Source organism: Mustela putorius, unplaced genomic scaffold, assembly GCF_011764305.1.
Source record: "Mustela putorius furo isolate JIRA1106 unplaced genomic scaffold, ASM1176430v1.1 tig00003836_pilon_pilon_pilon, whole genome shotgun sequence".
Classification (NCBI taxonomy): Eukaryota; Metazoa; Chordata; class Mammalia; order Carnivora; family Mustelidae; genus Mustela; species Mustela putorius.
Window position 1 is genome coordinate 7,631,728 of NW_025421989.1, and position 13,538 is coordinate 7,645,265.

The 13,538-nt window shown below is 44.5% G+C and overlaps 1 protein-coding gene across 4 annotated transcripts in view; it reads right to left on the reverse strand.

Annotated features, from left to right (window-relative positions):
* The window catches only part of ARHGAP6 (Rho GTPase activating protein 6), a 481,290-nt gene that overhangs the window by 40,734 nt on the left and 427,018 nt on the right, over positions 1-13,538 (reverse strand). For all 4 annotated transcript variants that reach the window (XM_004758826.3, XM_004758828.3, XM_013059588.2 and 1 more), the window contains exons 4-6: positions 7,897-8,153; positions 5,614-5,809; positions 682-737 (exon numbers count right to left, since the gene is read on the reverse strand). In XM_004758826.3, the coding sequence (XP_004758883.1) occupies positions 682-737; positions 5,614-5,809; positions 7,897-8,153 (509 nt within the window). The remainder of the gene's footprint in view (positions 1-681; positions 738-5,613; positions 5,810-7,896; positions 8,154-13,538) is intronic.

Below are 13,538 nucleotides of genomic sequence, written 5' to 3' on the forward strand. Positions count from 1 at the left end.
CACGTTTTAATTTTCTTTTAGCCAACAAATGAATTCTTTTTTCAAAGGGCGGTTTGCCTCTTGTGAAGCCCTCATGAGTACAATTACCTGCCCGCTCACAGGAACCTATTCCTGAAGGTCTAGCATCAAACTTCTGTCGCGGGAATGTTGTACGATGCTGAAGGAGCAAGGGGCACGGTCCCCGCGTGTACAGTGAGTTGGGGGTGGGAGGAACCAGTGGTTCCACGGAAATGAAAGAAGAATGATTTCTTTTTGAGAAAGTAAAACTATAAATACAGCATCTTATATGAAGGCAATGTCAAGGGCATCATTTCATTACGTTTTAGTAAAAACAAGTGCCAGACAATTGTCGTCTGTTTATTATCCTTTCCAAATTAGGTGCTCTCTGAATCTCCTGCTTTTACAGTTTCAATAAGATGTTTATAAATAATCTTTGTTTGGCCGGACACACCATGAACACATCCAAACGTTTTGATTTCAAAGGTCTGATCCTAACTCCATCACAACCTTGCTGAGCTTCTGAGGCGTTGCCTTTTACCTCTTGGGAGTCGATTATCCTGTAATTGGTGGGAGGATTCAGAAGAGCTGCTCTGAGATGCATTTGCAGAAGCTGGAGCTTCGTGCAAGGTAATTCAATTGAAAGTCAAGAAATGTACAAGACAGTCTTCGCTTTTCACTTACCTGTCTCACTCTCTTTTTTGAGCTTCCAACTCGGAATATCCCCACTGTCTGGAGGCCTGCAAAGAAGAAAACAAAGTCAACAGTCCCGTTTTGTGGCTTGAAATTGGAGGAAAGCACTGTGGACATAGAATAGAATGCCAGCAACACACGGAACAGCAACGTCACGATGGCGTGCACGAATGCTTGCTTAGTTACTCCCCAGTAGCCTCTGCAGGTACCCGAAGCGTAGCCCTCTAAACACCAGGGACCCATCATGTTAAATGTTTTTGATGAAAAACTTTCCCTGTGATACTATGTATTTCCATATCATCCCTATATGAAAAATACAATTTTCTTCATCATTCAGATTCATCATTACTTAAACACGCATTTTTTATGAAGTCTTAGTTCTTTATCAATGTTAAAAATAGACATTTATTGTTTCACTGGTTAGAATTAAAACAAGTACATATTAAAATCTATAAAATGCAGAAAAATGTAAAAGATTATGTTTTTAAAAATACCTGATGCAGAAATAACCACTCTTAATATTCTCTTTTATTTCTATCCAGTCTTTTCTCCATGTATGTCTGTGTGTGTGTATTTTTGCTTTTTACATAGTTGAGCCAGAGTTTTCTCTGATTCAGGTTTGATTCTGGGGCAGGGGGAGGGGGCAGCAGAACACTTCCTAAGAAGTATGATGTACTTCCTTCCTTCGACGGGGCACGGAATGTCTGAGTGGCTCTCCTTTTCCTGCACAAGCCATTAATCATCATCACTGATGGTCATCGCCTACATTTATTTTTTCACTGGTGGCTCATTTTCTCTTCATTTGGGATAATCAATTATGAGGGTTATGCTGGTTTGGAGCCGCCCATGCTGGTATGGACATTCTGTAGCCACGTGGAGAGAGCTGGCCCGCGAGGAAAGACAGTGGACAGACTCATGCTCTCCTACCATCGTTTGAATCCTGGCTCCAGCTGTGTCTCAATCTCGATATAATACTGAAACTTCCAGTTTGTAAATAGGATCTTTGGGAGGGGGGGGTGCTTTCCTTAATCTAATTTTATACGGGTTCCTCTCTCTTGCCACTGAAAGAGTTCGGAGTAGTACAACATATCATTAAATTGGAAAGAATTACAATCTTTATAACATTATTTCTTTCAATCCAGAACCAAAGTCAACATCTTAATTTGTTTAAATCATGTTTTAGATTTCTTGGTAGAACTTTACAGTTTTCTTTATAGAAGTTCCTTGCTGCTTCTTATAGATACTCTGGGTATGTTTTTGATATTAATATGAATGAATTATTTTACAGTTAGAGTATATAACTGATTACTGCTCTTACATAGGAAATAGATATCTTTTTGTATATTTATTTTATGGTCTTGCCACTTTATGTATTAAGTATAATCCCTTTTTGGCTGGATTTCCAGGGCTTTTTAGTTAGAAAAGATTAGTATCTATAATTACAAACTCATTTATAAATATAATTATAAATCCATAAACCCTGTTTACCAGTTCTATAGCTTACAAATGGTATCCTGAACTTCCGGAATAATTTGAGAGGCTAATTCTTGCTGATTTGTGGAATCACTTGTTGGTGACTGCCCTCGGGTAGGATTTTGCTCTACATCTGTTTTCTTTTCTTTTTTTTTCTCTTAAGATTCTATTTATTTATTTGACAGAGAAAGAGATCACAAGTAGGGGTAGAGGCAGGTAGAGAGAGAAGGGGAAGCAGGCTTCCTGCTGAGCAGAGAGCCCGATGCGGGGCTCAATCCCAGGACCCTGAGATCATGACCTGAGCAGAAGGCAGAGGCTTAACCCACTGGGCTACCCAGGCGCCCCTGCATCTATTTTCAAAAGACTTCCATACCTTCCTTGTTGCTGCTCTCAGTCTGTCTTCCTCACAAGTGAGGCCAACCCCTAGCCTAATCTATTGCTTCTACCTCGATGGGAGCTTGTGAACAGGATAATCGAGCTATTTCGAGTCACTCCAGAATTATACTTTTTACCTGCAAAGGGAACACAGTGAGTATCCGTCTGAAGAGTTATGCAAGGATTCAATTAATTAATGCATATAGAGTTCTTCGAATCATATTTGGCATCTATTATAGAGAGAGAAACAGACCCTGACTGAACAGAATGAGCCTCCTTTGCACAAGAGAGAAAACTTTAATAGCAGGTGTTAGCAATTTTAATTTTGGCTGCATTTTTTTTTCTTAGTTTTTTGATGGTTTCCGGAGAGTTGAATTTTCTACAGAAGTGAAATAGCATAAGAGCATTTTCTACACAGGCAGGACTGTTCATTCGGCTAAATGTCTCCAGCCTTCAGAAATGCCCATTTTGATGACATTATTATTTCCTCAATTAGATTACTTTTTCACTCAGCAAAAATGACTGTAATTGAAGAAATAACGAGTTAGTGATCAAGTGCTATAATTCCTATATATCTCAGTTGGTTAGAATCTCTTTCAAGTTTTTTGAAATATATCTTGTTTGCTTGTTTCTAGGGAGAGCAACTGACAGCCATCAGAAGGCCAAAGCCATTCTCTCCCACGAGCTATACGGTGATTTTCCTCAGAGAGGAGATACGGTCTAGGCATTTAGTAACCTTGACTTAAGACAGTCATTGATAAAGCAGGCGTACATCCAAAAAGGCATTGACCTGGCAAAGGTAACGTGACTTTGAGTGGCCTGTCCCAGAAATTGACATGATCATCTTTCTCTCCTTTTCAGCAGAAACTGGAATGGAAACATGACCCCGGAGCACCTGGGTCTCAAGCTTAGGGAATTCCAATAAAGCGGGCAGGCAGAATAAGCAGGATGCCCCACCCTAAAATCAGCCCCAATCCCAGAAATGTAATAGGGCTTGAGCCTCCATTGTATTGTCTGGTTTTGTTGTTGGTGGTGGTGGTATTTGTTTGTTTGTTTGTTTTAATTTGTGCTTCTGGGAAATCAAGGATGCGTAAGGAATTTTGAGCTAACCGTTCAGAAAGCATCTGGGTGAAGTATAGGTAGGGAAGGGTGTTATACACAGACACAGACAAGAGTCAAGATAACTGTCCAAGACCAGTTGTGGAGGGAATGAAAAAGTCTCTGACAAATGTTTATAAGGATACAGTGACTACGACTCTGTCTTACCCATTTCCCAAATGGGCAAATAAAGTCTTATGAGAGAATTGTTTTTGAGGCTTGCTTTTTTTGCATTGGTTTCAAGTAACCAGGGAGAATATCCGTTTGCATTTGAATATGTCTTGTATTTTTCTGGAGCCAAACACCATGGAAACCAGGAGCAGAATCAGGTCCTTGACAGGATAATCTTTTTTCTTTTAGGCCCTACATTGCACGTTAACCATGCCAAAATGAGAAAGAACTGTCCAGTTTCTTACTAAGCTTCAAGGAAATGCTATTTTACAAATTATAATTCATGAAAATTCATTTTGAAAAAGAAAATAGAAAGACATACCAAGTTGTCTTTCACATAAAGAGTTACTCAGCCTGGCACTGGAGTTTTGCAGGACTGGAGCAGAATTTTCTCACTTAGGACTCTTCGAACTGCTTACAGTCCACTCTCTACATTCTTTATGGTGAAAAACTATAATCGTAAAAGCATGAATCTCTTTTTCTGCCTCACAGCGGAATTTAGGCTGAACTTACATATTCATGGTACTGAACACTTTTGTCGTTAAGCTATTTTAAAAAATAATTCTGTGTAAGTAATATTTATGGAGCACCTACATTATATTAATCATGATACTAACTGTTGGGAATTCAAACTACGAAGGCATTTTCCTTGAATCCCAGTGTGCTTTCTTAGGAGCGGAGACAGATAGATACACACACACACACAGGTACATATAAAAATCTTGTACAGAGGGGCGCCTGGGTATCGCAGTCGGTTGAGCATCTGACTCTTGGTTTCGGCCCACATCAGGCTCCAGGCTCAGCACGAATCTGCTTGGGTCTCTCTCCCTCTCCCTCTCCCCCTCCCCACACTCGTGCTCTCTCTGTTTCTCAAACAAATCTTTAAAAAAATGTTGTGTAGACAAAGCTTCAATATGTACTCATTTTGTTAAGTCATCCACATGTTATCTAGTGATTAAGATAACTAGGTATCTCCTTCATCATTTCTTACGAAGTCCCGCTTACACTAGGAAAATGGAGATGAGAATATCAACAGTAGTCGTGTCTCCAGGATGGCCTCGGGATTTTCTTAGCTTTTCTGTTTCTTTTCCTCTTGATTACAATGAATGTATTATGTTATAGTAAAAAAGCAATGAACTTTTCTCGTGTCCATAAAATACACGCTAACACTACACGAAACACACTCAGGTTATGGAAATAGCAGTCTGATGAGCCAATAAGTCTACACTTCAGAAAAATTTTTTAAAAAGTATATTTTTAAGTCACATATTAATTGGTATAGAGTTGCCAACGGGTCATTGTGAAGAAGTTTGAAGTGAACATCTTTCCACAAAAATGCAAATAGCAATATAGAAAATTGTTGTCAGAAACCATGTATTTTCTACTCAAAGAATGGTTAGTAAATCTTTTTTTTTTTTTTTTTAAGTAGCTAGACTCTTATTTTTTTAAAGGAAGCCTTGCTGGCAACACTGATGCATAAAAAAAGATAAAAGTGGCTGGGCTGTGTTTGACGAGAGGCTTGGGGACAGACCCAGCCCAATAGATCTTGGCCTCCAGGCTCACGTCTGAGGACCCTTGGGTGCTGGGTGGCCTGAAAACCATCAAGTTGATTTTTTTCTCCCACAATCATGTATAGCCCAGTACTCTCTAAAGCCAACAGTCAGATCTGTAAACTTTCTTCACAAAGGAAATTTCAGCCCAGAGTCTGAGCAGATGAACAAAGCATTGAACTGGGTGCTTAAATCCACCAAGCTTGAATAACCGAGAATCTCTCATACTCCATCATGGACAGACAAATCTGCTTACCATGTTTTTCAAGATGCTGACAGCAGCTGTCCACCAGCCTGGGGACCTGTCTGTAAATGGGATTCAGACTGAGTTTCTTATCTCTGGCTTTTTCTTTTTTACTCTGAGCCTCCGCAGGCAAGGACAGTTGCAAAGCTTCTAGCAGTCGCGACTGATTGTCATCGAGATCTGTGATAGAGTCCACTGACATCGCGCCCTGCAAACCACACAGAGGCGTGAATGAAGGGCGCGGATGGAGAAAACACGAGCAAGTTCCGTCGCATGCCAGCCGGTAACGCTTTTGCCCAGGACTGCGCGTCCCCCTGAAACCACGCCACTTCATCGAATCATGCCGTTCGTTCCGTAAAAGGAACACGGCCAACACCTCTTGAAGAAGTCAGGAAACTACCACAACAGGGGAAGGGAATGGCAGTTACAATTTCCACAAACAACATTCGCCAAATGGAAGACGGGAGCGGGCAGCCGTTGCGTTGTTGTATTTTGACCCAATCACTTCGTTTCTTGAAACAAGAAAAAGATCACATGATGGATGAATGAGGCAAAGTCCGAGAAGCCTCGTGAATAAAAACCAAACATCTCGACTGGGACTCGAGGAGGTAGATCTTTAACATTGGATTCCATGGAACCGCCCTGGCTGGGCTTCCCCCCAGAACTGGCACCAAGAACTTGATCAGGGACGTGGCGCTGGGAGACAGCCCTAGGGGGAAGGGGGTCGAGAAAGGGGACGGAGGGCAGCGGATGGAGAGCGTCCCCCCGTCTAGACAAGCCTGTGTGCAGCTCGTGCCCAAGCTCCCGGCGCCTCTGGGAGACAGTGTGGGTCGAGCAGCTCAGAGCCCACTGCGGTCAGGAGCAAGGGCGCTGGGCTATGGGAACCACAAGCCGCAAGAGTCACTGATTAAGAGCAACTCTGGTCGGGGCGGGGAGGTGACATTCAGTGTCTCAGCCCTTGCAGCCTATCACCTGCATGGGTTGGTGCCTCTGATCGTCGTGAAAGCCCTTGGCAGGGGCGAGGTGCTGGCGAGTGGGAGGGGGGCTCTGGTGTCCTGGGACTGCTAAAGGCCGAGTGGAGGGGAGCGGGGCACCGGCTGTGTCTGCACAGCCACCCCGCCCCCTGCCCCGGCTGATGAAGCGGAGAGGAAGGGGTTCACTGCTCATGTCTTAGCAAGGCCTGGACAGAGGGGAGGGCATCTGGGAGGCCCGCTGCCTGGGCTCCTGATTCCCAGAAAGCGCACACGTGGAGTCTGGGTGTTATGGCCTTATGACACCCAAACGATGACAGGACTGTAGAACAGCTCCGTCACATCCATTTAAATACCCTGGGAAGTCGGCACTTCTCCGCTTTTAAACATAACCAGAACCTTGAAAAAGAGCAGTGGCTCAGGTACCCCTTTATCTTGAGTGTGGATTTTAAGTGGGAAGCGTTTGGGGTTTTGACTAGAGCAGTAGTGAGTGGCTAGAGGCAGCAAAGATTTGGGGGGTCTCCGGGCAAGAGGAGAAGGAGAGAAGATCTCCCAAGGACCTGGGAAATTTTAGAGATGCTTCTCAACCGGCTCAGCCCATCACCAACCAGTTTGCCTGAGAACTCAGCTTTCCTGAATTGAAACAGGAAACCTGAAACAAGAAATTGATTCTGTTACAGAATTGATTTGAAAGAGGATGTAAATTTAAAAAATAAAGAAAGAGGACATATGTGCCCCCCCCCCTCTCTCTATATATATGTGATATATGATATGCTGTACCAGATAGATGATAGATGATACACGATATATATGTAGGTTTCTTGTCGGGGGGAAAAAGTTCCATTGATTAAAAATAATCAAATAAAAAAATATATCCTTGCTTATGAAGACTGGTAGTCAGGTCGCTGGGGGGCTAGGTGTGGTTCTTGGATTAGAGATGAAGAGACTAAGGAACCGCCTGGCCCCGCCCCCATCCCGCCGAGGCCCCGCCCCCAACCCGCAGAGTCTCCAGGGTAAATCCACAGGACAGAAGATCACGCTATAGCACGATCAACAGTGATGCTCTAGAATGTTTAGGACATCACGGGGCACACACATGGGGATCCAAGGAGGGGCACCCAGCAGCTCTGAGAGTGGTCAGAGAAAGGCTTTGAGGCTGTGTCACATGCCACATGGCCCAGGGCATGCTGTCCCCGCATGGGCTCATGGACAGATCCCTGGGCTCCCTTTCCAGTTTTCACAAGAGCGGAGAGACTCAGAGAATAACCTAGTAATGCTTCGGTTGTTTCAGCAGTAGTGTCAGAGAAAGTCCTGGCCCACTCACCCTCCTCCTGGCCCGAGGAGCCGGTTCGGGGGTGTTTGGGGACGTTGACTCATTTGGTGTTTCCGAGGTGGAGCTGAGAGATGAGTTGCTGCTTGAGAGTTCTTTGTTTTGTCTTTTATTTCCAAACGGGAGGAGGGAAGCCACAAAATCGGACGCATCCTTCTGCTCATCCCTCTGCGAGTCCTGCTTGAGTTTATAGGCCCGGTCGTTTGCAATGACTTGGGATAAGGGCATTCCAAATGCCTGCGGGATGAATTCTGGAATCAAAAAACAAAACACTTTCAGACATGGCTGGGCCAGGGAAGGCTCGCACCCACGCTTCAGACCCAAGCGCAGCCGCATTCAAATGACTGGTTCCTGAAGAACGGATTCTTCAGTCAAATACAGGGACTTTGGTGTGTGTCAGAGTGGCCCAAGTTTCTATTACTGTCAAGGAGGCCAGTATGGGTAAAGAACATGGGTTTTCAGAAATCTAGGCCGCTAGTTTTCCCCCCACATATCTCAAGTATGTCTTTTTTTTTTTTTTTTTAGATTTTATTTATTTACTTGAGAGAGAGACAGTGAGAGAGAGCATGAGCGAGGAGAAGGTCAGAGGGAGAAGCAGACTCCCCGTGGAGCTGGGAGCCCGATGCGGGACTCGATCCCGGGACTCCAGGATCATGACCTGAGCCGAAGGCAGTCGTCCAACCAACTGAGCCACCCAGGCGTCCCTCAAGTATGTCTTAAAGTAAAGAACTGTATGGAGAAATGTGACATTTTTGACAGAATGTACACGATGCCTTATCCTCACAAGGATACCATTTTACAAACCGTTAGTCTTGGGTTTATGTGTCTCAAGAGCCCCCAGAATTTACAAGGCATGAGAGGTCTAGGTGCATCTGCTTAGTCCACAGGGACTCACAGAACAGCTACCGTGATGGGTAGTCGTAGGTGTAGTGCTGGCTCCTGAAGGGTCCAGAGCAGGGGGCCTGTGGGGCAGCGGGAGTCAGATACGGAAAGAATCACACAGGTGTCTCTCAGGTGCATGGAGCAAAGACTGACGTTTTGTGAAGTGGATACACTTTGGGGTTCCCGGTAAAAGAGCCAGATACGTGAGTGAGGACCCGAGAGGCAGGGGAGCAGCTCGGGGGAAGTCTGCTTTTCCCCTCTGTGTTTGTTGTCCCCACTGGCTGCCTCCGGTTGCTGGGCTGGGGCTGTCGCTCTCAAGATCTATGTACTCAAGCCATTCTGCAGGGCCCTGTGAGAAATTTATATAATAAATTTATATAATAACTCTCCTCACTAAGGAACCAGCGAAGGGCTCACGATACAGTGCGTTAAATCCTCCAGTAAGGACAATCTGGGGGAAGGAGCGTATCACAGAAATCTACTGCTTCATTTGGAGATGGACACACAGTTGCTTTGTTTCCACATTCATACACATACACTGTAATAAGCACACGGATCCTTAGGGCCGGCCACCTCTTGGGCATTGTTTTAGATTTATGCCAAAAAGCATTCATAATGAAATTCAATGCATTATTTCTTTTAGACTCAAAATTACATCTAGCAGCAGAATATGGGAGTCTAGCTTCTCCCTTGTTTTTATAACCCTATGACTAGAACCAGAATGATGACGGGGAAACAATTCTAAGGGTTTGTTCTTTGAAAGAAAAGGCTAACTTCAAATCAGGTGGAAAGAGGCTTTCAAAGGCTTTCCTCCTTGGTCCATGCAACATGGTACCATCACTGGGTTAATGGCCAAGTCTATGTTAAAAGCAGAAATGGCACTTAGGAGGTCTGAACCTCGGGTTCCATCACAACATGCAGTCTGTTTGGGGGATTTTCGGAAGATGCTTACCATTCTTGATAGACAAACTAGGTGGCATACGATAATAACGCAAACCAAAATTTCGGCATGTTTTTGAGTGATCGGTGTAGACGGCATAACAAGATCTGATACTCACTATTGCTAAAAGGCCATCTTCTCTACCAGCACAATTAGAAGAGCAGTCCACGTGCCACGCACCCCAGGATACATGGTGTAAGTCAGTGCTCTCTTGTGTATGGGAAGAAGCAAAGAGTCTTGCTTCAGAAAACCCGGGGAGAGTCTAGAAACATGCGGACGCCAAGGCTGACAGCTATGGGGACTACACAAAAACTGTGTGTGGGGGGGGTGACAACAGCAGAAAGGACAACAATAAATGTATTGAGTGACGTAGGCACACTCGCTTCCGCGTTGTCACAGGAGATGGGAACTACTGATTCTTCTCTTAGCCAGTTTTGCCGTGTGAGGAAAACCAACTGCACTCACTTAGAGTTTCTAATATCCCTAGAAAAAAGAAGAAAACTGGTGCCCTTTGGTACCTGTCATTTTCAACGTCCCAAAGTCTGCCACTCTCCCTGCAAATGGGAATAACTGACACAAATTAAATAGATGGGACACACGAAGTCGTTCTTTCTGACTTTTCTTTCTCTTTGATTCTCACTCAAGAGATGACCTGCTAACAGATTTTTATTTTTCCCTAATGGGCTTTCTTTCCTAGCTGAGTTTATTGTTAGAGTTTTGATGTGGTCACTTGTTTCTTGTTGCTTTCTCTCGAGAACCCTGACAAGCTTCAGAAAGGAGGCCTCCCTATGCCCTAAACTTGTGCTGCAGTGTCTAGACTCTGGAAAATTCTAGGCTGGATTCCTTGACTGTGACTGCTTCTCAAAATGTGGCTATTGTGAAATTTAGGAATCATTGCAAGTCTACTTAGCAAATAGACTTTAGCAAATAGACTCCTCATGTGTAAATAAAACATTGGGCATACATGCTTATCTGTGGGTTCAAAGCTCTTCTCTCGGGGGGAAAAACCCCTGGAGACTCTGTGTTGATAGTGGCTAATACAGTTGATAATAGGTTTTTAAAACCAGATGGACATTTCCCAAGACTCAGTGTTCTGGGGCCAGGGACAGTGTGTATCGTGTTCTAATCTACAGTACGTGTTCACCAAGGAGACTGCTTCTCCTGCTGCACTCATTAGCAGCAACTGTGCACTCTCCCAGCCCGTGAACGGCGGGGTCAGGAGGTAGCAGCCATCCTCTGCTCCCTACTGCCATTTCTAGATCTGCACCTTCTCACTGTGTGGCAGAAACCAGATATCACAAGGCTCCTTTGTCTCCTGCCCATTGCTCTCTTCTCTTGGCACTGACTGACTAGCGGTCAGACCCCCAGGCTACCATCACTCTCGGCAGCTTGGATGGCTACCTAAATGGCCCATCTAATTCCCCATCTTCCATCACCTTGACCATCTCCTCTCCCCTTACTTTCCTCCTGCATGTCACCTTTTCCACTCACTCCCTTGGTCCCATCCTGGCCTTTGTCCTCTCCAGAAGGGATTCGCCTCAAGAATCAGGCTTCCTCCCTCCACTCTTATCTTACCCCCCCACCCCAAGTTCATGTTCCACACTGCCGGGTGGCGAGCTCTTAAAACACACCACTAGGAGGCGCCCTCCTTAGTGCACTTTGATGGCGTCTCAACGTTCTCAGCATACAGACCAAACACCGTGGGGGGCTCACACAGTCCAGCGTGAGGGGGCCCCTCCCTATTCTCTCTTGGGTTCGCACTCCCCTAACAGCACCCAAAGACAGCATTCGATACAGTCTCTTTGAGAATTTCTACATAGTGATAACTGATACTTGATTTGTATCCTGCTATTTAATGTGATGCAAAATAAAATTGTATCAATTATTCCCATCCAGTGCTAAGTCATAGCTGGAGTGTAGTAACATACTCGGAACAATAAAACATGGCATGATACTATTGCCGCCTAAAGGAATGTGCCAGACCTGAATTCTCCCCAGGTTTCATGTCAATAAATAGGTGGCAGATATATTAGTCTGAAATGTCCTGTGAAGTGGGGGCCTATCTCCCAGACATATGCCGCAGTAAAACCTATTGCCCCTGCGCTCCGACTAGGAACCACATGAACTGGAATGAAGTGGCTATTTTAAAATCACTTCCCCAAAAGTGGTTTCTTTTGGACCCATGAAAGAAATTTGCTGAAGTTCTGGAAGTTTAAAAAGTGCTTTTGGTTGCCAAGTAATTTAACTAAGAGAAATTAAGGGCTTGGAACTCTTCTGGATGAAAATATGTTTTCCCACCCAGCATCCATCTTGAATTTGTTTCCATTCGGAATTCAAGAGTCATGCGGGCACTGGCTTAAGTGGCAGGGGGGACACGGGAGTGTCATGTGATTTGCTGTGTCTGATGTCAAGGCAATTAAATAAAATACAGGACGTGATTCATTCTGATTGAATCAATTAATCCAGCAGCATATCAAACACTTAATGAATCACTCTTTATTGGGAGACCAATTGGATTCTAAAAAGCTGCTCCTACTTATTTTTAGATGCCCTAACCCAAGAGGTCACTGAGAGCTTCCTGTTTTCCTTCTTTTACTTTTGGACTCCAGTGATTATCATTTTCCACATGTGCAGCTGTTAGGAACCCCAATGTTAATGTTCAAGTGCAAGAAAATCATGTGAACCATTACAGCTCGGCAAGACCAGCACGCTGACCCCTCCTGCCTTGCTTCCCAGGGCAACCGTGGAATGGATGTGAGTGCACAGACAGGACTCTCTGTTCCGAAGAGATGCCCGGTGATTAAGTTTCACTTAAGCCCAGGACATCTTTTTAAACATCAGAGCTACTTTAAAAGAGAAAAAAAAAAAAAAGCAAACCTCTTTTGCTATGAAGCTCGATATATTTTTTTAAAGATTTTAGTTATTTATTTGACATAGAGAGAGAGAGAGAGATCACAGGTAAGGCAGAGAGGCAGGCAGAGAGATGGAGGAAGCAGGCTACCCGCTGAGCAGAGAGCCCGATGCGAGGCTCGATCCCAGGACCCTGAGATCATGACCTGAGCTGAAGGCAGAGGCTTAACCCGCTGAGCCACCCAAGTGCCCCGAAGCCTGATCTTTTTCCCTAATTTAGTTGGTTGGGCGATGTGTCTTTTCTCTGGACCACCAGAACCTGCCTTCCTTTTCCCCAGCCAGCAACCTGTACAGCCTTCCAGAACACCGCCAAGTTTTCCCTGAGCTTATGTAATATGTAAATACAATAAGGTCTGTAAAATGTATAATGGCCCAGTACACATTGGTCAATCACCTCCCCTGGCCCGCCCTTCTCTGCTCATTCACATCCTCGCTACCTGTTGTTTTGTAACCTAAGCGAGCACACACGCATCTCTCTCTGCTGGGGGATCTCAATCATCTCGTTCTGCTTGGTCTAGCCTGAATGGGCAGTTTGGAAGAATCACCAAAAGTCTCCATTATGAGGATTCAGTCCTCAGATCAGTAACATCAGCCTAGAGTAAACCAACTTCAAAGATACACATTACTAATGCCAGTCTGAGTGGCTCCTTTAATCCTCTCAATAAACACTAAGAATTTCTCTAATCTAGTGAGGTAAAGGTGATGGATGGCAGGAATAGGATGAGTAAGGGTCTCATGTGAAAAAGCTACCCTGATTACTAATTTTCATTTACAAAGAAGGGTAAGAACATACGGACCGATGAACTAGAAAACAATCAATCACACAGCGATAGGTAGCTGGACAAGAGCTAATGCCCTTTGCCTTGATCATTCCGGCAGTAGATTTGGCAGCGAGAGGCAGGGA